Raw genomic sequence first — 26,774 nt, forward strand, 5'->3', positions numbered from 1 at the left:
ATGTGGCACATTAATGCATTGTAGTTCTGTTGTTTTGTACTGTGGGTTGTTGGGTTACATTCCAATGTAACTGTTTTGTTGTGCTGTGCCGTTTATATTTTAGCTATGTTGTTGCTTTATGTTATGTTATTGTGGTATGTTTGGTTGTTTAGAACTTCAACAAACTCTGGTACATTTCCAGCCAACAGAAATAGATTCCTTTAAATTTCCAGTGACAAACAACTATTTAGCACTGTCAAAGTTAGTAAAATACCAGTCCTCAAGCTAGTCAGCTATATAAGACATCAGTCAGCCAAAAATGGAGGCAGTGCACCTATCTCAAATTAGCACTCCGTGGGCTCACTTTATGTGATACAACCCAGGAAATACAAAATTAAATTGACCCGCTATTCTGTTAGGTGAAACAGTATACTGTTTCACACATTTCTCTGCCAGAACACGGTGGCAGCGTTTTGAACAGCTGGTACTAGTAAGTCTATTCTGTCCCCATGGTGATAACACTAATTCAAGGAGCAAAAGGTACACTCAAAATACCCTATTTTGCTAATAGTTGCCCGTAAAACGAATAGTGCAACATTTTTATGTCCCCCAGTGGTCCTAGATCTTTTTTAATAAATCTCAAATATGCTTCATCTACTACTAAACACAGCACTTATCTGCATGCATCTATTGTTTTCAAGGGCTTTCTGCCCTACAACGTTTCTTTGCATTACACTCAACCTTTCTGGTTGGACAATGCCTTTTCTCAATTGGAACATACAAATCATGAAGAAAGTGTCCTGCTACAAACATTCTGAATTAGATGACTGTCTACGCACTACTTCCTGTACTGGTACAACTTTCTAACACTTGGCTGCATTAAATGCTTTGCAGCTGAAAGAGAGTTGCTTGACTGCAGGCACCAGCATACTACTGACTTCCCTTAAGTTATCAATATTGGAGAAAGGCAGTAGGCCAAAAGGGGCAGTATCTGCCTAATTTCATGTTACTACTGCATAACACCACTTAGGGAATGGGAGTCAACTATGGTTCCAGTTGGGCTGGACCCAGTCCAGATTTTATGAAAAGTTGTAACTTCATACTTTCATGTAAAAGTATAATTTGTGAATATCCTGTAATGCTAGCATGGATCTGGTCACCCTGGACCTTCATCAAGCACAACTGGCTTACAGGTTCCTAATGGGATTCACATTTCTCCCTGAAGACAAATTCTATCCTGAGGCCACAGAACCGAACAACAATACTGTTCATTCGCTTGCTCCAGATCTGTCCTTCTGAATTTGACTCACAGGTTGCATGAGATTGCAGAATATTCTCACTCTAGTACTGGAACACAAAACAAGGATATGTGAAAGGAATACAAAGCAATGATATGTGAAAGATAAATGACATCAGAAACAAGGAAAAACATACAGACAAGAGTTAAAACGGATAATAAGCCATAATGACCAGCTGGTGCAAGAGATCATTACAAATGCCAGCATCCATGTTAATGTCGGATAAAGTTGTATACAAGCCAAGCATATAAAGTATACAGTTATTAGTCTGCTAGAATGGCCCTACACTACTGGTTTCAAACCGATCTTAGGTTATTCTGACGAAATAGCTAGCTATGTGGCAATATTCTACTACAGCTAAAGAACTCCAGTGTATTGACTACAGTTAAGTGATTATTTCTACAGTACACATACGGAAATGGATAACCATAAACACAGTGATACAATGTGAAGGAAGGAACACCTGTGGAGGGAGATGGGCAGCTACAGCTAACAGTGGTTCTTGGACAGCAGGCAATGCGGAAGCATGCTTTAGGAATGTGTGGAGGGTGCTGGAGTGTGCATGGCTGGGAAGGTCTAAAAGAGTTCTTTGGGCTCCTTCATAAAGTGTCCACAAGCAAATCCTACAGTCCTCAGCAGAAGGCCAGGTCAAATTGCATGCATGCTTTGTTGTTATAACAATTTATGGTGAAAGGTAATACAAAATAATACATGAACACAAAAATGCACAACAATATTTACATTTTTTGTCTCTGGTATTTGATAGGGAAGCCATTTGTCCCCTTATCAAATTATACATATCCAAGGGTAAGTTTCACCTAAAATAAAATCTGTTCTTCTCTTCCCTTAGCATTCCTGAAAACATCTGTTCGTCTTTATTTAGCCACCGTCGGATAGATAAATACATCATATGGCATTACCATCCCCTGGTAACCTCCAGTAGACATGTGAAGATTTCTGGAATAGCTGATCAGCACTGCTTCCTTTTCATACGAGGGAGAACGGGGGGAAGGAGGCAAAATAAGAAGAATACATGCCCAAAGTCAGTCATAGCAGAAGTCCTGCAGTGGTTACCTTTAGATGGCATACCAACTTTAATGAATTTCTACATATGTGCTATTAGGAAGAAGTTGTTTTTCGAGTAAGTGTACCTGAACCACCATGCCAGTATACGAACAATCACTGAATTTAACTTGAAAATGACATCACCCAGGCAGTGAGTTCAAAGTGAAGTTTTTACTTTTTAAGAAATAATTTGGAGTTTATCTAGGTTTGCACTGGCCAAAAAACAAGGTGAATGAAATTGTTTCCAATCCATCCTTTGCATAGAGTATATAACATCAAAGTGATACCGTAAAGTTAACTTTTTAAAATGTGATTTTGTGCATGTTACAATATTCTGAGGCAGCGGGTCTGCACCCCAGCCTGCAGATCATATTGGCATCAAACAAGAACCGAAGTAGGCATTTAGATGTATGAATGAATAAAAGGCAGTGCCGGTAGAAACAAGGGTATTTAGTTCCTAATGGGAAAGAGGAAAGAAAGGCGGAGGAGAGGAAAAATCCAGGTGTTAGCAAATGGGAAGGGGGAATTGCTCCCTTGGGAGCAAGGGCCCTCACACAACCCAAGCGATGTCATGCATTATCATTGGGCAGCTCCTCGGTGGGCCGGCGCTGCAATGCCCAAGGGGCCCCTCAAGGGGGCTCTTTGCCAGAGGTCTTTTCTTGTTGCCGATGTGAAATGACCCCCTTATTTCACACACACTAACTAGAACCTGAGAGGTCTATCATCACCTCCTCCGCCTTGACTTATAAGTCTTTTAACCATAACACAGGAACCCAGTTAATAAATAAACTTCTGGGATTCCTATAGTTATTTTTATTCTACACACACTCTTCCTCCACTTCTACTCATACCTCCTTCTACCACACACCCCACCACCCCTTCCATCTACATCAGCAACAAGAAAAGACCTCCGGCAAAGAGACCCCGTGAGTTGCCTGATGATGAAGCATGACATTCCTTGGGGTGTGTGAGGACCCTTGCTCCTAAGGGAGCAATTCCCCCATTCCCTTTTTTTTACAACTGGATATTTCCTTTCCTCCCGCCTTCGTTTCCATTTCCCATTAGAAAATGCATACCCTTGTTTCTACTGACCTACCGAGGGCACGTATGCTGGACCCATCTCAAGCCCCAACCCCTCCTTCTTCTGCCTAGAAGGCAGGGCCAGTAGAGATAACCTGAATTTGTAATTTAAAAAAAAATAGTTTTTTTAGAGTTGACAACAAAACCCCTGTTGGCCGTTCTTATTAAAACCACAATGTGTTTTTTTTCTACTTAAGTGGATTGATAACAATTTCATCTAATTTACTGTGAATGCCAGTACGGTATTTATGGCATATTAATTTCTGAAAACGTGAATTAAATGACAACTTTGATAAGTGTGCTGTGAATGTTTTTTATACAAATAAACCTTTCTGGGATGGTTACCACCTCAGAAAGGGAATCTTACATCTGTAGCATCTGATTATTTCAACTATGGGGAATAACGTCCTCATCACATGAATAAGAAAGATATGCCACAAACATTTCTGAGATTAGCAAACCAAAATCTGGATGTTCTGGTTCAACGCAGTACAAAAGAAAGCAGAGTGGCAACTTCGCATGCACATTAAGTGAAGTTCATTCCTTGGTGAAACGGAGGGAACTTCAGAAACTGGGGGAACAGACCTATCCCCACCATGCTTCATTGTAAAGCTCTTGAAACAAGCATAGTCTGCTGCAGGACCGAAGAGCACTTTAAACTTTTATCAACAGGCTGATCATTCACGGAAACACAACATGTTGTATTCCCTTTATGGCTTGCAATCGTCTCTCCCTAGAAGCTTCCTGCTCACAGACCAGGGCACCCTCTGTCAGAAGAAAACACTGCTACACGTTATGTACATTAAGTACATATTTACAACATTCTGTTAACAGATTAGTGTACAGTACTATACAGGTGTATGGGTCACATTCACTTCTTTAACCCGGGCTAGAGGGGGTCCACAGCCGTCTTTGAGCAAATATGCCGGTTGGATTCTTGTGCACCGGGCCTCTGCATAGGTCATGCTGGATGACAACATTCCAGAAATGCTAATGTCATTGACCCCTTACTAGTCAAGGGCACACGTGCATACAACCCAAACTAGGACAGGATTACTGTTTAAGTGTCATTGCAAACTGACAAGTTTGAGCTATGCTCAAAGTATGTTTTGCTAAAGCAAACTAAATGAAATAGTAAGGCGACATACGTCTCATTGCATACAAAAAGGAAGGGCAGATTCAAAGCTACTTTAAAAACATTCTTTAAAATGCCCGTGGTTTCTTTTTTCAATTCACAGTAGTCAAAAGGGCTTCCTAATGTTATTCTCTTGTACTGGCCATCGGCGTTAGTCTAGAATAAGGTCTGGAGTTCAGTGTTGCTGTCCCCTTCAAGCAGAGAAGTTAAGCTCAACCAGAAATGGCAATTCCAACGCTGTTCCACTTGAAAAACGTACACAGCCCAACACCTCCACAAAATGTCAGGTAATATTCGGGAAAGTAAAATACTGCAGCTGAACAGTACAGTAGTAGTTGTGTTCTGTACATCACAACTATGATTAATATTAAATCAATTTTCAAATGCAAACTAGACTGTAATAACATATGTATGCACATATGTATGTTCATAAAATGCAAGATCGCAAAATTGTGTTTCAGTCTTGTGTATGAGGTAAAAATCCTAGCTGATATCACCACTTAACGCATCTGAATGGTTTCGCGAATGACTCTGAGATTAGGGAGCTGAAGTGATGAATTACTTGTCGCTAGTGCATACCCACAGGTTCTCACTGTGAGAAATAATTTTCTAAAAACATTTTCAGCTTTGAAGGATAGTCTGTCATGACACCTGTTGCTCCAAGGTCAAATGCCCGTTTATATTCTTCCTCTTCATTGAGGACCCAAATGTAAACCTGTGGAATAAAGTGACAAAATGTCATTTCTTAGATTATAGCATAACTCACTGAGTGGTAATCCAAATAAAATATAATCACAAGAACGCACAAAATTAGGGATAAGTACATTTTAAAGTTGACCAAAGTTGAGAATGATTTTAGTTTTATTTGTAAAGCAAATTAAGGATGAAAAAGTTGCTTACCTGTACAGCTTATACTCTAGTATTGTTATAATTTATGTATTCATATACTTTTAAAATTCCTTCACAATCAGGCGAAGGTAAAGACTGTGAGAAGTTGGCCGGGTATATGATGTTCACTATTCTAGTGAACACCTTGCACCAGTCCAAACAACCCTTATGGTGATGTTTGTAAAGTCAACCTTATAGACCAGCTATCCTAGTAGTAGCGTGGACAGAACAGTCTTAGGCTAAAAGACTCTTGAGGGCGTGAAAGCCAGCTGTTTTACCATATGTAACCCTTTGAACATCAAATGAAAGGACACCACCTAGGATATATATAAAATATATCTGTATTTATGTACTAACACATTCCTCTGAACTCTTTATGAGATCAGAGGCCAAAGCACATAACAAGATACTTAGTCAGAATACGTTAAGTTGCACAATTTACGGTTAGGCCCTAGGGGCAAAGTAAACCATATATTAAGAAAGTGGTATAAGTACCACGTCACGAGGAAAGGAAAGGCCTAGGACCTAGGGAATCGCTGGGGCTACACTATCTGAACCTCAGTTTAGATGTAGGAGGTCCACAGGCGGCGCGTGCAGTGTCTTTACACACACGCGTGAGTCAATGCAAAGTCAATGGGAACTTAGAAGTTAGATTTAGAAGGATTTAGGACACTTCCAGTTTAATTAGGAGGAAACAACTAAAAACCTAGACACTTGGATAGTCAATACCCTTGGGAGCACCGAAGTACTCGCGTTACCTCACCCACGGACGGCGGGTGCATAGGTGTGAAGATGTGTTGGGTTTCGCCGTTGAGTCCTATGGAGCCTTTGAAGAAAGATGCTGCAGGTGACCAGGAGGAAGATGTCCGGTGGGATCCAAGGGTGGATCGAAGATGAAGAGGACCTGAAAGCAGAGGGGACAGAGTCTGGGTCACTAGCCAGTGACCGGGTGGAACCAGGAAGGAACCAGACGACGTCGAGGAGCAATCAGGTGATGTCTTGAAGCTTGTCTCTTCAACCACGTGGACCAGGAGGCGTCGAGGACGGCCAGGAGCTGGAGGCGATCTGTCCCACGCAGGATCTCGCGGATGGAGGAGTCGACTTCCGGATTGGAGTCAACAAGCCTTGGCAAATGCACCCCACGCACGATTCAGAGAAGGCTTCTGGTGCAGACCAGCAAGGTCTGAGGTGCCTCACCTTTGCAGGGAGGCAAGGGCCAGTCTGGACCAACCAGACCAGTGATGTGATTCAAAAGGATTGTCGTCACAGAGGCTACTAGCCAACGGGCCAGCAACCGGACAACGCGTCGAGCAGAACACAAGCAGAAGGGCCCCACGCAGAACTCATGGAGTGTGGAGGGCTGATCTTCGGTGCACGTGGAGCTCGGGGTTTCTCAGTCCCCAGTGCACAGCTTCGAGGATGCCTCAGGAGCTGCACAGTTAGCAAGTTGCAGGCTTTCCAAGATGTCCGGTCCCACGTGTCTCGTCGCCTCCACGGATAGCAGCTATGCTGCAGTCGTGAAGAGAGGGTCAGAGAGGTCTGGAGGTCTGGGGTCTTGTCAGGCTCTGTGCTCGGGTTCCGGCGGGAACGTCGACAAAGCAAGCCGTTGATTTGCTGGATGGTGCCTGGTTGCCCAAGGTGGTCACTCCTTGGCCACAAGGGAGATTCTTCAGTCTTCAGCTTCAGCAGAATGTCGAAGGTCCAGAGTTTCGTGTCATGTTTCGGTTCAAGATTAATCTAAAGTCTCAGGACTCAGCTCCTACCTTTATACAACTAAAAGGGGCTGGATGACTTTCTAGGTCCCTCCTATGGGTGGGACCAGGAAGGGGGGTGGTTACACCCCCTTTCCTTTGTCCAGTTTTGCGCCAGAGCTGGGGCTGGAGTGCCCCAGCAACCGGGTTGAACTGGGGTATGCATGGAGAACCTAGTGTGCCCCAGGCAGTGTCTCATTCTATTCAGCCCTCCCTGTTCCAATACACAAAGTCCTGTCTGGGGTGGTGCTCGCACCTCTCCAGGCAAGAAACCTATTGTCCAAACCTCCGTGACTGGAAGGACTCCCAGCAGCAGGAGGTCAGACTTATGTCGGTGGCAGCAGCGTCCATTTTGTGACGCTGGGGCTCTGGTTAACTTTAACCGGGATAGTCAGCAACAACATGTCTTCTCCCTCTAGAAGGGTGGAATGCTACCCCCGTCGCCAGAATTGGTGAGAGGGTAGTATTCCAAAGCGTATGACACCTTACGCGACATGTTTGGATAAAGCCAAACCAAAGTTAGCATTTATTCGCGAGGTTCATAATACACTTAAGAGTATATGGTACGGCAATATCATAGAACAGCTATAAGGAAATGGTTCCGAAAGCTGCAGACAGGCTCAGCTCATGCTAGAGCACCATCTCACACATAACCAAGCACTCTGCCTCCAGGATTGTTAAGGTCTGTCATAGGAGTGACTTATCGGTTACTGTGTGTCTATATATAAGGGTAGATATAGGAATACTATACCTTAGCAAGGGGTGATTACACGACCTTGCCCCAGCTGATTGATCAGCCAGTTGTGTCTATTTGAGTGGCCAGCCAGGGGTGGCATAATAGATGCTGCAGCCCCTGGTAGGCCTTGGTTACACCTATGCCCTGGGCACCTAGGGTACACTTGTACAGGGGCTGATAAGGTGAACCAATTCCCAATTGTGGATGTACCTAGAGTACATGGTGTAAATTTAGAGAGAGTGCATCTGGGCTGTGGGTCTGATTAGCAGGCCCACAGCCACATCTAAGTCGAAAACCAGAGAAGCAAAAGCAAAAAGTGGGGGTGACCATAGGAAGCAGACCCTACTCTCCGACAAATACCATTACCTATTATTTGATTTTATTTGAAAACCCGTATATAAAATCCTCTAGGGCGTGGGAGAATGCCACCACACATCAAATGACTTCTTTGTAAAATCGACAAGTGGCCATACCAACAAGGTCTGACTGCTGCTGCCACGTCACTTCAGGACCATCCAACAAACAGACTTATTTTTAAGCGCTTGAGTAATCCAAGGCAACTAGCTCGAGAAATGTTAATGTAAGGCAATGAAACCACAGAACAACCAGGCAAGTACCTTGCCCCATGATCCATATGCACACCCCATATTTTGGTAATCTCGTGGCACAGCAATCACTCCTCCATGGCTTCCACAGTCCATTTCGCTGCGCTTTAGGGTTCTTTAGTTCTGGGGCTTCTTTAGTGGAGAAGTGATCTTGTCCTTCTACCCATGACACCATACACTCTACTGTCCAAAGTCATCATATTATACATTAGTATGTGGAATACTTAACCTGAGCAATTTGGATAGTGATACATAAATGAGAATTATCTGCTGGCATAAGGGACATCTGCTAGATGTCCCACAAATTAGCAACATTTAATCCAATTAATGAAGGTATGTTTGGGCAAACTATCACACATCAAGCTTTATCCTTCATAATTGAGTACAAATATACAACAAATCTGGTGTTAGCAGAGTCGGCAATGTAACCATTGTTCACACTTGAGAGCAATCTTTGAAACTGCTTGCTTTTTAGATAAGATAGCTTACTTTGTCAAGCATGTCAGAGTTGATAGTAAGACTTGGTAATAATTAACATGTATTGTGATTACTATATTATTGTACCATTTTAATAGTGCTTTTTACCCCAGATGAGCCAACAAAGCACACTGATTCACATCAGGTTCCAGTGCCAGATTCAGGTTGTAGTTTGGCCTATGTAGGAGGGGTTAGGTGTGGTGTGTAAGGCTCAGAGATGTGCTTCAATTATTGTACTGAAGACAAGGACAACCTATTATGCCTGGTAGCAACCTGGGTCAACATACACATAAGTAACTATACTTCATTGTATCAGTAATTATGCTACCAAAAATAGTTCAGTATTACAATGAGTCATTACATAATCACTGTTTCTTATACACTAGTTTTAGTGCAGCAAACATGTAGCTATGCATAAATATAGTGACCTGCAGTGAGGGCAGCAATATTCCCATTGTAGTTTATAATGTTATTTCTCATATTACTAACCTCCGTGGGGCATCATGGCACCTAGTTGTATAGCATTCAACTCCTTCATAAAACTATTAATACCCAGCTTTGTGCTGCAGTGTATGAGGATGTAAGAACAAGAGTTACTTACCTGTAAACTGTGGTTCTCCAATATTGGTGTCTTTCAAAGATTCACATGCTTGAATATCCTCCGTCGTCGAAGTGGAAGTCCCACGGTACATAAGGATTAGTTACTTACCTGTAATCCTAGTTCTCATCCAGGGGTATACTCATCAAAGTCATAATCTATGAATAATCCCCGCCCATGTGCGGGATCCCGGAGCATTTGGGAAATACATATAAATATATATGTATACATATGTGAAAACATATATTTGCAGCCTAAAACATTTCCCAACTGGCAATTCTGCCGCAACATTACATGAATTAGCACACCCAGGTTTCCTGCCTAAGGTAGTCTCAGACTTTCATATCGACCAGTCTATCACCCTGCCTACCTTCTTTCCTCAACCTACCATTCCTTCGGAGAGGTCTTTACACTCTCTAGATCTCCGGAGGGTTCTGAAGTTTTACCTGGCTAAAACCCTTCCACTTAGGAAGTCTGACCGGCTTTTTGTTAACCACTAATACTGGTCTGTCAGCCTCGAAAAGGTCAATTTCTCGCTGGATAGTCTCCTGTATAGCTCTGTCTTACCAATTAGCTAACAAGGCTTTACAGGGTAAATCCTTGCACACCAAGACTTATTAATCAATTAACATTGACTTTAAATACAGGCAATTGGTATAAGTATGAGGATTCTTTAATGATTGTGTCTTTTGCAAGGCAGCTACATGGCGTTCGGTGCATACCTTTACCCGCCATTACTACCTAGATTCAGATACACAGGCCGATGCCCAAGTGGGATTTATTTGCATAGTTGTATGTAAAATGTGAAGTTTATTCATGTCTCTATGTATACTTATTTGCTCCTCCGCGAGACTTTGGGTATGAGTTTGCTAATCTATTCATAGATTACGACTATTGATGAGTATCCCCTGGATGAGAAGGATTAGTTACTTACCTGTAATCCTAGTAATCATCCAGGAGTATACTCCTCGAAGTCATAAGCTCCCGCCCACCTCCCCGGACGAGCATGATCATAAAGTTATTAAAGGTTTCTATGGATTTACTCAGGTGTCATGCACCTCCAAAAAGAACTGACCCAACTGCCACCTGTGGTGCATCATGGGAGCAGGGGGTCGCCTTCAGGTCTTAAAGGCACGGTACCCCTACTCTAATACCTTAAAGGCAAGGTGTCAGTCTTTCTTTGTTTCTTTATTCTCTACTGCAGCCTACTGGCAAATGCCTGCAAAAACAGGTTTTCCTATGGCAATAAAGCATTGTTGTATGCAAATGTTTACTGCGCTCTTTCTTCCTTAGGGGTTGGGAGAGTACTACTGTGTGTATGCTAATTCATGTAATGTTGTGGTAGATTTGCCAGTTGGGAAATGTTTCAGGCTGCAAATATATGTTTTCACATATGTATACATATATATTTATATGTATTTTCTATATGCTCCGGGATCCCGCACATGGGCGGGGATTATGCATAGATTATGACTATTGATGAGTATCCCCTGGATGAGAACATAGCAATGTAGTCATAACATAAGTATATTATCAGAAAGAAAAAAACAGAGTTTTTTATAGAGAGAAAAGTCTTGTCACTTCTATAACATATCACAGCCATAATGATTAGTCCAGATTCCAGTCAATCATATGCCATCACCCTCAGAATGCTCTCCTCAGAGGCCCCAGGCCCTCAGGTTTTCGTAGCACAAGAGTGACAAAGAGTCAAGTAGTGGCGGAGAGCCACTGAGGGGAGGAGGGTGGGTCGCTTTTGAATGTATGAAAGACACCATTACTGGAGAACCACAGTTTACAGGTAAATAACTTTTGTTCTTCTCCAGTATTGGGGTGTCTTTCATAGATTCACATGCTTGAATAAGATTCATGAGCAGTGGCATCAGAATAATACATGGTACATATGAATCAATATAACAATAATACACAGTACAAAGAGACTGAAGTATATATAAAAGAAATGGTACCTTGTTTACAGGAGGAGGGAAGCAACAGAGGTTCACCTTATTTAAACAGATTACGTAGGACTGCCTGCCCCACGGCTGAATCAGCGTTGTCAGCAGCATTCAGACAGTAGTGCCTCGTAAAGGTGTGTCTGCTGGACCATGTTGCAGCTCTACAGATGTGATGAAGAGGCACACCAGCAAATAACGCAGTAGAAGGTGCTCGAACAGCTGCAGTAAGCAGTTTCCCGCTTGCTGATGGCAAAATGCAATTGCTGTAGATATCCAGCGTGCAATAGTTTGCTTGGTGACTGTATACCCTTTTCGCATCTGTCCGTAGGCCACAAAAAGTTGATCAGTTTTACCGATATTAGCCGCTCTATGAAGATAACATTTTAGGCATCTTTTGATATCTAAAGAATATACAGCCAGATTCAGCAAAGTAAAATCGGCTCGCAAAGGGCCAGATTCTGAGAATCTGGCCCTTTGTGAGCGCTATTTTTGCATTTGGGATTCAAATCGCAAATCTAGAAATCGCTAAATTGCGATTAATTGCATTTAAGGAATCTCAATTTGCGATTCCTTAAATGCAATTCATGAACCATTTGTAAATTGCGAATTCGCAATTTGGGGCCGCTATTTACCGCGAAGTATAACTTCGTGGTAAATAGCGAAAACTTAGAAAAATGCACTTTAGTGCATTTTTCTAAGTTGTATGTTACAGACACACATGTCCTTTGGACATGTGTGTGCGCAACACCAGTGTGCATGACCATTTCAGGGGTGCTACAGGGTGTCCTTTGGACACTCTTGAAATCGCAAATAAGGAATGAATGGGAAAGCCATTCCTTATTTGCGATTAGCAATTACCGAATCGCAAATAAGGAAGCAGTAGAAATCGCAATACATTTTGCGATTTCTACATGCATCCCGTTTTGCGAGTCTTTAATAGCGATTCCTTGAAAATCGCTATAAAGGACTCGCAAAACGAGACATTGATGAATCTGGGGGATAGTGCTCTCTCTGCTGATGTTTGAGGATTAGGAAAAAACTTTTTCAAGATGACTGGTTCATTGAGGTGGAAATCCGATGGCACCTTGGGTATAAAGGGCGGATTGTTGCGGAGCATAACAGAGTCCTTGATGAACTGAAGAAAAGGCGGTTTAGTAGTAAACGCCTGAATATCACTGACTCGACGTGAGGAAGTGAGGGCCAATAGCAGCGAAGTCCTCCAAGTAATGAATGTGAGATCGACTTTACGGACTGGTTCAAAAGGAGGCTTCATAAATTGTGCCAATACAATGTTTAAACGCCAAGGAGGAGGTGGTCGACGAATTGGTGGGAACATCCGAAAGAGACGCCTGAAGAATTGTTGAACTACTCTAGAGGAGTAAAGAGAGTTTGAACCTTCCTGACAAAATCTTGAGATTGCTGCCAGAAAAACTTTTAGAGTAGAATGTGAGAGGCCTGATTTTGCCAGATGTAAAAAGAAAGGCAAGAGTTGATCCGGCACGGAATGAACAGTATGCACTTGAGCCGCATCACACCATAGACAGAATCTTTTTCATTTGAGCTTGTATATCTTCACAGTTGAGGCTGCCCTAGCCTTGGCAAGAACTTCCCTACAATCTAAAGGAATGTTCAAATTTGCAAATTCATAGTGCTCAGGTACCAAGCCGCTAAGTGAAGAGAATGCTGGTTAGGGATGACAAACCTGGCCCTGATTCATGGTCAGAAAATTCGGAAGCGGGCGAAGCATGATCGGGTCTCACTGCGACAGGAGCAGGAGTTCCGTAAACCAGACTTGTCGAGGCCACCTGGGAGCAATTAGAATAATGTGACAGGGTTCCTTCCTAATTTTTCGAAGAACTCTGGGGACCAGAGGAATTGGTGGGAAAGCATAGGCATATATTTTTGACCAGTTCATTAAAAAGGCATTCCCGCACAACTCTGGTTGGGGAAGCCAACTTGCATAGAATGGACATTTGCGGTTCAGATGTGTTGCGAACAGATCCAGATTCGGAGGACCCCATAACCGAAAAATGTGATCCAGTGTGGGTTGATGTAATTCCCACTCGTGATTGGTCGAGGTCGACCTGCTCAGGGATTCCGAAAGAACGTTGGATGCTCCCGGAATGTGCACTGCTGTGAGGGTGATTTGATGGATTGCCCAATCCCAGATTTGTTGGGCTGAAGGGACAGCAAGATGAACTGTGTGCCCCCTTGTTTGTTTATGTAGTGCATGCACATTGAGTTGTCCGTCCGGATCAACACCAAGGCTCCCTGTATGATGGTGCGAAAAGCTTTCAGAGCCAGAAAAATGGCAAGCAACTCCAGCAGGTTGATGTGCCAGGTCCTTTGGTGGATATCCCACCTTCCTTTACTGTAAGATCCCAAAGATGTGCACCCCACCCTTCGAGAGATGCATCTGTTGTGAGAGTGAAATTTGGATTGTCCACCAGAAATGGACGACCTCGAGAGTCCACCAAAGCAGAGCTGTTTTCATCCGAGATGTGACTTTGATCACATCATTGGAGGATCCTGAGACTTGAGCCCATTGCTTGTCCAATTCCTCCTGGATGGGCCTCATTTTTAGGCGGCAGTGAGGGACTAGGTGAATGCAAGAGGACAACACCCTAGAAAAGATTGCAACTGCCGAACAGAAACAGACCTTTTTAACCAGAGGGCGACCGCTAGGTTGCAAAGTCGTTGACGTCTTTCGTGTGACACAAAGGCTTTTGCCAGCTTGGTGTCTAGGATGCCTCCTAAGAACAATCTGTTTTGAGCGGGAAGAAAATTAGACTTGTCCATGTTAATGGAATGTAAGGCCCCGAGACTGGAAGAGGGACCTGCAAAATAGAGTGTGTCTGGATGCCTGCTCGAACGACCAGGCTTGTAGAAGACAGTCGCCGAGATAAGGAAAAATTTGCACTCCTTGTAGACGAAGATAAGCTGCCACCGGTGCGAGGACTTTGGTAAACACTCTTGGCGCGGACCGAAGGTCAAATGGAAGACCTTGAATTGAAAATCCTTCCCGGACACTCTGAATCGGAGGAATTTTCTGTGTCTTGGTAGAATTGGAAGATGAAAATAAGCATCTTGAAGGTCTATGGTTGTCATATACCCCCCTTGAGATAGTAAAGGAAGCACCTCCCGAAGGGACAGCATGCGGAATGTTTGCTTTTTGATGTATTTGTTTAGGGTGCATAGGTCCAGAATGGGGCGCCATTCCCCCGACTTTTTCTGAATAAGGAAGAACCTCAAATAGAATCCTCTGCCCCTTTGTAGTTTCGGAACCACTTCGATCGCGCCTTTCCTTAGTAAAATTGTGAGTTGATTCAAAAGTTCCTTTAGATGGGCAGGAGGAGGGCCTTTTGGAGGAGAATTGGGAGGGATCTTTACAAACTCCAATGCGTGCTCTCTGCGCACAATATCCAGAACTCATTGATCGGCAGTTATCAATGACCATTTGAAGTAGAAGTGGGAGATTCGACCTCCAACCCTTGAAAAAGCGGGAGGTGTCGGGGATGGCGGATGGAAAAAGTAATTGCTTTTTGGAGGAATCCTTTCCTCTGTAAGAGGATTTACCTCTGTATTGTCTGTAAGAAGTAGTTGTCTGTATGATTGCCGACTCTGGGAGGAGTAACGTTGTTAGTTTTTGTCGATACTGATTGGAACCTCCCCGAAAGGAAGACGTGGAGCCACGGCCTCTCGCACCCCGAAAGAGTTGTTTTTTAAATTGAAGAGTGCCGAGAGCACGAGCAGTGTCGGTGTCCTTCTTGATTGTCTGAGGGCATCATTGATGTGTTGACCAAACAAAGATTCACCGTCATATGGCATGTCCAATATTTTCGTCTGCACCTCTTGACGGAAAGAAGTGGCCTTTAACCAGCCTTGCCGTCTGAGGACTGCCACACCTGCCAATAAAGGCAACCCAGTAGAAGACATATCAACAGCACAATCAATAATCTCTGAAGAGATCCTTTCCCCTCCCTGATGAACTTTTAGCGCTTCTGCTTTAGATGGCTCTGGTATGAGATCTACAAGGGATGAAACGTCTGACCACATTTGTCGATCGTAACGGCCAAGAATAGCTAGAGAATTGGCAGCTCGTACAGTAGTAGCTGCCATGGTGGAGTACTTCTTGCCAATAGCGTCAAGGCGCGAACCCACTCGGTCCGGAGGTGCTGATAACGGAGACGATGAATTCCTAGCTCGACGTTGTGCTGCCTGAGTAATGATGGAATCAGGATTCGGTTGTGCAATAAGACATGCAGGCGAATTTGCGGGGGCTTTGTATTTTTTATCTAGTCATGTCAGGACAGCAGGAATGGAATTAGGGTTTTGCATGAGCTTAAGACCTTCTTGCCAAATGAAATCGATGATGGGAATAGCACAAACTTGTTTCTGTGGTTGATCTTTAAAATCATACAAGAAACAATCCTCCTCTCTGGTGACCATAGGAAGGGGAAATCTTTTTACCGCCCTTTCCATGAGTAGATGAAAACCACCTATGTCCACCGGTTGAGAATCCAGAGGAGCTGGAGTAGTGGGAGACGGTGTTCGAATTTGATAATTATCCGATTCCAAAAGAAGGGATTTGTTATCTAGCTCACCCTCTTCTCTGTCATCATCATTATTATCATCATCGTTATCTTCTTCAATGATCTGAGGAGCATCCTGATGTTGTACTCTGAATGCCGATGTAGAAGGCGTGGCAAATGATTCTGTAGATATAGGAGGTGCTTGAGGTTCTGGAGAGGCCTGTACTGAATTAGGAAAACTACGGTAATAGTCATCCAACATGAATTGGAGGTTGAAAATAGGAGACAAAGGCACCTGCGTCATAGGAAATTCTGGTGTAGTTTGTTTGTCACGAGCTGAAAAATCCTCATCTTCCTGGTCATCATCAGAGTCCTGACATTTAATTAGAAGCTCAGAGGGACTGCGAGCAGCCCGAAACCTGTCATCATCTTCCGATACATCATCGTCAGCATCAGAAGAAAATAATTCTGCTGGAGGTTGAGAAGCAGTTTGAAATGGCATCAAGGTATCCAAAGAGGAATGTTGCCGTTGAAGTAGAGAACTTGAAGACTTCAATGGAACTTGAACCATGGATGTAGTCGTTGATGCTGTCACCGTTGACGAAACCACCGTTGACGAAGCCACCCTCGCAAAGCCACCGTTGACGAAGCCACCGTCGACGAAGCCACCGTCGACGAAGCCTCCGTCGACGAAGCCACCGTCGACGAAGCCACCATCGACGAAGCCACCATCGACGAAGCCACCGCCAACGAAGTTATCGTCGACGAAGTCACCGACGATGAAGCTACTGTTGACGAAGCTACCGTTGACGAAGCTACCGTCGACGAAGCTACCGTCGACGAAGCCACCGCCAACGAAGCTACCTTCGACAAAGTCACCGTCGACAAAGCCACCGCTGACAAAGTCACCGCCGACAAAGCCACCGTCGACAAAGCCACCGTCGACGAAGCCACCATCGACGAAGCCACCATCGACGAAGCCACCATCGACGAAGCCACCGCCAACGAAGTTATCGTCGACGAAGCCACCGACGATGAAGCTACTGTTGACGAAGCTACCGTTGACGAAGCTACCGTCGACGAAGCCACCGCCAACGAAGCTACCTTCGACAAAGTCACCGTCGACAAAGCCACCACTGACAAAGTCACCGCCGACAAAGTCACCGCCGACAAAGTCACCGCCGACAAAGCCACCGCCGACAAAGCCACTGCCGACAAAGCCACCGCCGACAAAGCCACCGCCGATAAAGCCACCGCCGACAAAGTCACCGCTGACAAAGTCACCGCCGACAAAGCCACCGCCGACAAAGCCACCGCCGACAAAGTCACCGCTGACGAAGCCATCGTCCGCAAGGCCATCGCCGACGAGGATGTATGCGTCGACAAATGTTTCTTCTTTTGCTTGATGGACGCCGTCGACAAAGTCAAAGGCACCGTAGATGAAAGAGGCCTCACCCTTATTGACACAAATGTTAACGGTGATGATGCCGACGACAGGATCATAGCCAGCTTCATAGACGCAGAAGTAGAAGTCGTCTATGTAGAAACGGCGACAGCAGTCCTCGTCAATGAGGTAGTCAGTTCTTGAGGTAAAAACTGCGCAGCCAGAGTCGTGGACGCCTGAGAATCAGATCTCGGGGCGTAGCAGGTGATGAGAGACTCTGAGGGGCAGAAATCACCCCTTTTGAAGTTTAAGGTCGGTCAGTGGACTTATCAATATTATGTTTCTTCACACCTTTAACTTTAGGAGAAACCTTCTGAGACTCACTGGTTCTCTTCAAGGATAAAGTAGTCCTGACTGAGGACACACTCTCCACATCTGATAGAGGGTACTCCGTAGTCTTCAACTTCTGTAGCCACAGAAGGAGATGGCCTTCTCTATCCTTTAGAGCCTTTTGGGAGAAAGTCCTACATATTTTACAATTCTTTACCTGGTGTTCAGGGTAGAGGCAATACATGCTTTTTTTATGAGGGTCTTCTGAATGAAGTCGCTGTTTACCACAAGTCCCACAAGGTCTGAAGAGGGACTTCTTGGTTGTAGAAATTATGAAGTTGTTCTTTAACCCCTTCCATGCGAGGCTGTTTCCCCCGCTGCGCTATGGGGTGAGGGGGGGGCACGCACAGCGCCCCCATGCTCATGACGAGGTCAGCTCGTCATGAGTTACGGCGCTCCGGTGCTCATGAGGAGCTGAGCTCGTCATGGCCACACTCGTTCCAATAGAACGCTCAGCACTGCAGGGGAATCAGCCCAGCATGCGAGCGTTCCACGGAATGGGCGCGGTCATGACGAGCTCAGCTCGTCATGAGCATCAGAGCGCCGTAGCTCATGACGAGCTGAACTCGTCATGAGCGCTGAAGGTGTTAAGAAGAAAAAGAGAAAAAACTGAGCAGAGCTCAGGGACACTCCCTTCACACGACGAGCGATAGAAAATCTGAGGGCCTGAGCTTCTGAGGAGAGCATTCTAGAGGGTGCTGGTGCATGATTGGCTGGAATTTGGACTAATCATAATGACTGTGATGTTATAGAAGTGACAAGGCTTTTCTCTCTATAAAAAACTATGTTTTTTTCTTTCTGATAATATACTTATGTTATGACTACATTGCTATGTTATGTACAGTGGCACTCCCACTTCGACGACGGAGGATATTCAAGCATGTGAATCTATGAAAGACAGCCCAATACTGGAGAAAAATAGTTTACGTCCCTTACTGTGCCTAGATGCACACCGTTGCTAGTTGTTTTAGTTGGATCCTGCTTCCCTCACACTGCTGCTTTTTCGGCTCTTTTCTCCTTTCTTGGCTCAGGCAGCCTTTGCCTCAACACTGGTATTTCAAGCAATGGACGAATACTTCTAATACTACTCAACAAACCTTACACAACCATCAGGATGGAGTCACTGAAGAACCAGCTATTATGCATAGGGGACCCCTAAACCACCAGAGATTTTTGATTTAACTCTGAAAAGTGGAGAAGAGGCAAGTATAGTGCAGTAGCTAGAACTTATCTTGTCAGTAAGGCACTGTATTTAGATGACCATCCCTGTGCTCTTCCCCCCCCACTCCCCCCCCACATAACAAATGTCCAGAAATCCTTTGATGATTGCAGTCTGCTTTTGAAGGTTGCCTTTCACTCAAGGCTGTCCCTTGGCAGCACCCTTATCTGGAAAGGTTGACTCCACAGAGACATTTCCGACTACTCACTGCACCCAATATCAAACAAGGTCCAGAGAACTAGGGTCTGATTTGACAAACACCTTTCTGAAGGAACCCTTAACAGACAGCAATCCAGGAAGAAACATAATTGGAGTGTTTGCAGTCATGGAAAGGCCCCTAGATTTTTTTGTAAATACTTGCTTGGCTCTATTGTGACCAGGATGTACTGTAGAAAATCATTAAAATATTAGCAGACCTATAGGTCTAGTGACTTGAATATTCTACTTGATCTAACTGTAATGTGCTTGACATGTAAACTGGGCGCAAATTGTGTGATCCTAGCCAAATATTTTATTTCACAAAGTTGCCTTTTTCTTCATTATCACATGAGAGCATCTTCAAATATGTAAGTTAAGCATGTCTGCTTTACAAAAACCTCTTTCTCAATGTAATAGACTAACCTTTTGCTAGATGTCTAATAAGAATCTAGCCCACATTTATGGTACAAATGATTCCTGAATTGCCTTTTAGTTTACTAATCACATTGTAATCAAGGCGGCGGGAATGTTTCTCAGTTCATGTGTAAAAACTCTCACTTTTAATAAATATTTTACTAGCTGCTGTTCACAGACGGAACATTTTCCATTGAAATAGCCAGAAACTTTCCAACTGAGATGCAGCTTTACTGATAAAACTATATAGCATGTAAACGATAATATGTGGAAATCGAGTTTCAGCAAATATTTATCATTTGCAAATCACCAAGTAAAGTGTTCTGATTTGTTTTGATTCTATGAAAATCTTTGTATCCATCACACTTTAGAATTACAAAAAATGTGCTTTCCTAACTGCTGATATATTTTGAAATATTTGTACAGTTAATTTACAAGCTATTTAAATGACATCCCACAGCCCTTTATTTCACGCTCTCTCTACCCCCGCATGACAGTTCATTTGAGAAAATCTACTAACTTTGCAATCAGAGAAAGAAATGTATACACCAATGTCTAGGATGAATTTAGCAGCCATAAGCTGACATTGGACATCTATCTTTGAATGCACAGCAAACGTTACAAGGTAAAAACTAGTGAGGCTGTATCACTGTGAAACTTGATGTTTGTGACTACGTTTTTAAAGCAATAGAAAATTGGAATAAAAGAAAAAATCTTTTACAATATTAGTGTAGTAAACAGATTATATATTTGTTCTCTTAGTTTTTGTAATTGTTGTGTGGTGCACCTGTGCTTATGTTTTAAAAAGATAAAAACTACATGTAAAGGCATTTTTATTGCTCATTCACTTTCTGAATGAATAGACCACTTGTTCTGTGTCAGCTGGAGCTCCCCCTGATAAAATCTAACTCGCCAGAGTGAGTGGATTAGTAGATTTCTCGAGGCCGGGTTAATGTTCATCCATTGCAGTGAATGAGGGGAACATTTTTTAAACTCTACAGTACTTAGGGGCTTATTATGAATTCGGAGGACCATTGGACTGCCAAACTCGCAGTCGCATGGCAGGAGCTGCCGCACTGGCGGGATGAGTGTAGCGGTCCCACCGCCACAACTGCCGGGGATCCCTGGGTAGTGGTGCAGCGGTATGGCCCAGCAATATGTTGGCGGTGCCAGAGCATAATCTGAGTTTCCTCTCAGCCATACTTTTCATGGCGGTGAGCCCGACATAGAAACTGTGGTGGTGGATGGGAATCTTAGGGGGCCCCCTGGTGCCAAAGAGCCATGGGGATGCATGCAACGGGGAAAATGGCATTCCCCATGCATGCATGCACCCCCAGTTCCTGCACAGCATGGAACTAACAGTCCGTGCCATGCAGGAACTTGCGTTGGCGTTCCAGTTGCGGTGCCTTTCTAATGCTAACCGCCTGGTTAACCGACTGCTAAAGTGTTGCTTTAGCAGTGTACAGCAGAGCGCCCACCGCTAAAGTCGCAATCAGGCCCTTAGTCACTGTCTAAAAGTACTGCTAGGACCTGGACCACAAGCAGCATCTTTTTTAGTTGGGAGTGGTAGGTTTAGGTTATATATATCCAGTATTATCCATTGCCTAACTTTCTTGTTAGTAGGAATTATTCATAGAGGTTGCACTGCTGCTCACAGAGTGTGGGACAGATCCTTGACTTGGCCCCTCCACCCTCCACCTTTACTAGCACTTAAAAACATATTTTAATGACTTGACTTGGATAATTATGGCAAGAAAGTAAGTATAGTGCAATATTCAGTAAGGTGGAACGGATATATTGACTTAAATAACTCATTTTAGACAATTGGCAGCTGAAACGTCTATTGGTTGGTCTGTTCACAATGCACTACTTCATTTTTTGAATTCAATGATTGGATACTGTTGATTTAAACCAGATGACAAAATAGACAAAAGTAAAGATGAAGTTTATGGAAAGCTATTCTCGGTTTTCCAAATTGGTCTGGCCAAAAAGAGGTTTCAGTGGACCAGTTGCCTAAAGATCAACCTATGCAAGTAGCGGCATTTCGGAGTTCTTTAACAGAAAATGAAACACTGCTAAAATGCTAGGCAGTGCCTAAGTTGTGGGGATACTGGACATATGATTCAAACTGGTGCTAAAAAGCCTCAGAAGAATAAAGGAAAACTTGTATTGTCTCATGAGAAACAGTAGGAAAGAGGAGTGTGTTGGCTTCTTTATGTTGGATCTTCTATCAATAATACTGATAATGATTTGATCCTTCTACCGATTGCTATGTGAAGAGAAGAAAGAAAATATGCTATTACAACTGCATTGATGGATAGATAGTAGGGTAAGTAGAATATTCATTGAACAGAACTGGGACACAAAGAATATTAGAGATACACTTGCTAAGAGAGTTAAGAAGACTTCTGAAGTAAATCGAACTGTTGCTGGCTCACCAGCAACTTCAGTTCTGATACATGAGGCCTTGTTTACATTGAAAGCCTCATTTGGAAATCACACTGAAGGGTTATCTGTAGACATTATTGTCTCTCCCAATTAAACTGCATTTTTAAGCCAGGGACGTAATGGTTACGTCCTCATAAGCGGTGCTGCTGTGCAGAGGACGTATCTATTACATCCTGGCCCATTGGGGAAGCGCTGGCGCTCCCTGTGGGCCATCCCCCTTACATGCCCACACTGGGGATAGCAGTGGAAAGGCTTCCTCTGCCACCTCCAACCCCTACCTTGTCAACCGGATGATGTCGGTGCGCTCATGGCGCGTCAACATCATCATAGGCTGCCAGGGACACTCTAGAAGCCATTTGCTTCCAGCACGTACAGAGAGAGGACGTGTAGCAGGTATGTCCTTCTCTCGGGGGTGCCGGGGAGTAAACAGACAAGTGGGGAAAGGAAAATGTTTTTCCTTTCCCCAGTGCCTGTTTTGAATGGATTCCCGCTGCTCAATTGCGGGTGAGGCCTGCGATCGCGGAGCAGGTATCCTTCCACTGGACCACCAGGGATGTTTTTTTGTGTTGTTGGGGATCAGTCATTATTTCGGCCGATCTAGCCCATGTGGGGGTTGACACCCACTATAAGCCAGTGATTCATTTTTTAAATAATTACGGGGAGCGATCCCTTAGGTAAGGATCACTCCACTTTTGGGGATGAATGTTTTTCCCATTTCTACCCCTTGGCCTTATATCCTTAGGCCCATCTGAAGCCACTAGTCCACCAGGGATTTTTAGGTTTCGCCTATTATCATTCGCTTGCGAATGTAATAGGCGAAAATTCAAGGGCTTGATCGACTCGTCAAACCACTGCGGTTTTCTCACAGTGCATGTGAGTCACGTGGCCACAAAAGCGGGTCACGTGACCACACAAGCACGCGCATCTCTCCCTAATCCGCCTGCCTCCCCTCGATCGCATTCCCGCCCCCCCACCATTTGCCAGCATACACTCTCCAAGCGCTTCGCGCACGGCCATCTGTTCTCCAGCACCTCCCCTCTCTCTCCCGGCACACAGCCTTACTTGAAGGGGCTTCGGTTACTCCCCTGCTTCGTACCATCCCCTCTGTCTCCAAATGCACCTCTTTCACCGACTCCTTTCTCTCCTCCTCTCTCCACCCGCCCCCCTCCCCCCATCCCACCCCTTCAAACCACCTCACCCTCCTCTAATTCCATTACCCGACTGGCCTCTGTCACCGCTCCCCCTCCCCCTTGCCTTCTCTCTCTTTGTTCTCTAATCACTCTCCCTTAACCACTCCCTTCTTTCATCCATCCTTCTTGCCTCTCGCCCCCTCCCCCCCGCCAGCCTCCTTCCGCCTCCCTCCCCCCTCCCCGGGGACGCCTTGCTCTTGGAATCACAGTTTCAAAGACACATCCGTGAATTTTAGCTCCGAACCCGGTGGTGGAAAAACATAATCTAGGGTGGAGTCTGCATGCTGATACATACACCTAGTTTCAAATACGGAATAATAAATCATTCCCAAAACCAAAACTTACAACTTTTCATGCGAACAACTTGCAATATTTTAAAAATAACACTCGATGGGAGGACAGTGCACAGCACGTTGTGTAGTAACAGCGCGTGCTGTAAGGATACGGCACCATAAACCCTTTACCTCTCTGGTCCTCGTTACTGCTATGACCAATGAGACCAGCAGTAACAAAGACCGCGCCAGGGGTGCCAAAAGGACAAGCTGGGGAGCAGCCGCCATCTCTCATCCACAACCCTCATCCACAACCCTCAAGCATGCACAGCGTGTATGCGACTCGAGAGAATCACGGTTCTGCTGTCTGTACTTTTTTTTAGCAGGTTCCCGCCTGCTTTGTCAATAAAACCAATGCCTTTGATTGATATCATAAATTATAGCAGCTGCAGTTCCCCTGCATTGACGACTCATGAAAACGGGCACCAGCAGTAATGTTACTTTGCAGCTGCAATTTCGATGTTATTTTTGAATGATTAATGTTCAGCCACTGCGGGTTGACTTCCCGCATTCTGCTGCCTATCGTCAGCGTCTACGTTGTCAGCGAGTCCTTTCTTGCACACAGAAAGAAACAATATACTTAAGTCATGCGACTTAAACGTGCATTTCTTTTTTTTTTTAACTAACACTATGTGCTAAAAATCAGACTGAAATTTGAACACGGGTTTATTCTATTTTGAAAAAACGTTCAATAGCAACAAATAAAACAAGCAGTGGCGTTGCCAATAGGTTTCGCATTTGGAAAGTTGAAGCTATTGGTTTTGTAAATGACATTTTATATTTATATATTGTTATTGACAATGCCAATAACGATATATAAATATAAAATGTCATTTACAAAACCAATAGCTCCAACTTTCCAAATGCGAAACCTATTGGCAACGCCAGTGCTTGTTTTTGTATGTAGTGAAAAATGTTTTGGGAGTGCCCCCTTGGACAAGGGTTACTTCACTTCCCTTTTTGGGGTGAATGTTTTGATCATTTGATCATTTCTGCCCCCCTTTGGGGCAGATGGGCCTTATAATTTTAGGCCCATATGCCCCCAAGGGGGGCAGCAGACACTAGACCACAAGGGATTTTTAGGTCTCGCGACCTATCAATGCGCGCAAGCGCATTGAGCGGAGCGAGAATTCATGTCCTGAAAATCCTCGTGAAACCAAGGGCTTCTTGCGCTGCGGTTTTCTTTAAGTTCACGTGAATCACGTGACAAAACAAGCACGCGCATCAGCCTCCCTCCTACTCGTACTTTCAGTTTCTCCCGCCCCCATCCGGCCTCTCTCCAAGCGCATCGCGCTTTCGCACACAGGCCTGCCACACTTCTCCTCCCTCGCATTCCCACCCCCCCACCAGGCTCTCCCAACCCCATCCGGCATTTGCTTTGCTTTCTTGTTTTATGAGTTTGAAGACTTTTGTATTTTGTTTCGTTTCTTTTTGTCTCTGCCCTCTCTCTTGCCTGCGTCATTACTCTCTCCATCTCTATGCTACATGTTCTCTCATAATGTTTTAATTTACCCCAATTCTCCTCTTTACTCTCTCCAACTCTTTTTTCTGCTCCTTTTCTGTCTCTGTCCCTTCTCTCCTGTTTCTCTCCCCACCTGTCCCTTCTCTAACGCCACTCTTCTTCCTCTGCCCCCAGTCCTCTCTCTCGCAGTACTGCAGCATAGGCAGCGCCAGGTCTCTGATGCCTTCTCAGTGTCGGCCCTGGGGGTGGAGGAGGTAAGTCAGCCCCCCAAGTGTATCACATTATCAGCAGATAATGAACCTCTCTTTACCAACCAGTACTTAGCGGTCTCAAATGACGGCTGATACGAACAGTGATCTGCCCTCGTCCCCGCCAGGGCCTATGGAGTGGGGGTGTTACCTTACACTAGAAGAGGAGGCAAAAGTGATATTTTCCCACCCCCCACACTCCACCACTGTCACACCGCACCCTCCACCACTGTTTTTCCTCGACTTCTGACTCTTCCACATCTGTCTTTCTACACCCTCCACCTCTGTCTCTCCTCCACTTCTGACTCCCCTACACCTCAGTCTCTCCTCACCCTCCACAGCTGCCTCTCCTCACCCTCCTCATCTGCCTCTCCTCACCCTCCACATCTGCCTCTCCTCACCCTCCACTTCTGCCTCTCCTCACCCAAACCTCACTCAAAGACATGGACTACAATGTCTCCAAATATAACAAATGGAAAAACATTATGGATCCATTACAAATTGAAGTATTTATATATTGAACACAAAGGAATCAGTTACTATTCAAAGTCACAAATGATCATTTCTACACTGTAACATGCCATATTTGAAGTTCAAACCTAGGGGCAAATTTACTAGAAAATGGCATGACCGCGCTGTTCTGCCAAAATTGGTAAAGCTGTGCTCTGTCAGTTTCAGAACACAGGGATGCGCCATATATAAACAAGCATTGGCATAGCCAATAGGTCTCGCCTTTGGGATCTTATAAGTGTTTAGCCATGCAACAGTTGATGTTGTTGAACCAAGGATATTGTGCTGCATAAGTAAATACTTATAAGGTCCCAAAAGCGAGACCTATTGGCTATGCCAATGCTTGTTCTGTATGTAATTATAAATATTTTTGGGATTGGCCCCTAGGCCAAAGGTCACTCCTCATTTGGGGATGAATGTTTTGGCCATTTCTGCCACTCTTGGGGGCAGATTGGCCTTTTATGTTAAGGCCCATTAGCCCCCAAGGGGGACAGAAGCCACAAGACCACCAGGGATCTTTTTTGTATGTAATGAAAAATGTTTCAGCGAGTGCTCCTTGGTCAGGGGTCACTCCCCTTTTGCAGGTGAATTATTTTGGCCATTTCTACCCCCCCCCCTCCCCCACCTTGGGGGATGATCAGCATTATATTTTTGGGCCAAATACCCACAAGGAAGACAGAAGCCGCTAGACCACCGAGGAATTTACTGTTTGTGTGGCAACGTATATTGGGGAGTAGCCCCTTAGGCAAGGGTCACTCCCCTTTTGGGGGTAAATATTCTGGCTGTTTCTGCCCCCATTGGAGGCAGATAGGCCTTGTATAGTTGAGGCCATGTGCCCCCAAAGGGGTCAGAAGCCACTAGACCGCCAGGGAAAGGATCACTC

The 26,774-nt window shown here is 44.6% G+C and overlaps 1 protein-coding gene across 1 annotated transcript in view; it reads right to left on the reverse strand.

Annotated features, from left to right (window-relative positions):
* Positions 1-3,323: 3,323 nt before the first annotated feature.
* The window catches only part of GDPD1 (glycerophosphodiester phosphodiesterase domain containing 1), a 400,155-nt gene continuing 376,704 nt past the window's right edge, over positions 3,324-26,774 (reverse strand). Inside the window, exon 10 of the mRNA XM_078679844.1 lies at positions 3,324-5,272. Within this exon, the coding sequence (XP_078535970.1) occupies positions 5,147-5,272 (126 nt within the window). The 3' untranslated portion in view covers positions 3,324-5,146. The remainder of the gene's footprint in view (positions 5,273-26,774) is intronic.

Source organism: Lissotriton helveticus, chromosome 3_1 (genome assembly GCF_964261635.1).
Source record: "Lissotriton helveticus chromosome 3_1, aLisHel1.1, whole genome shotgun sequence".
NCBI lineage: Eukaryota > Metazoa > Chordata > Amphibia > Caudata > Salamandridae > Lissotriton > Lissotriton helveticus.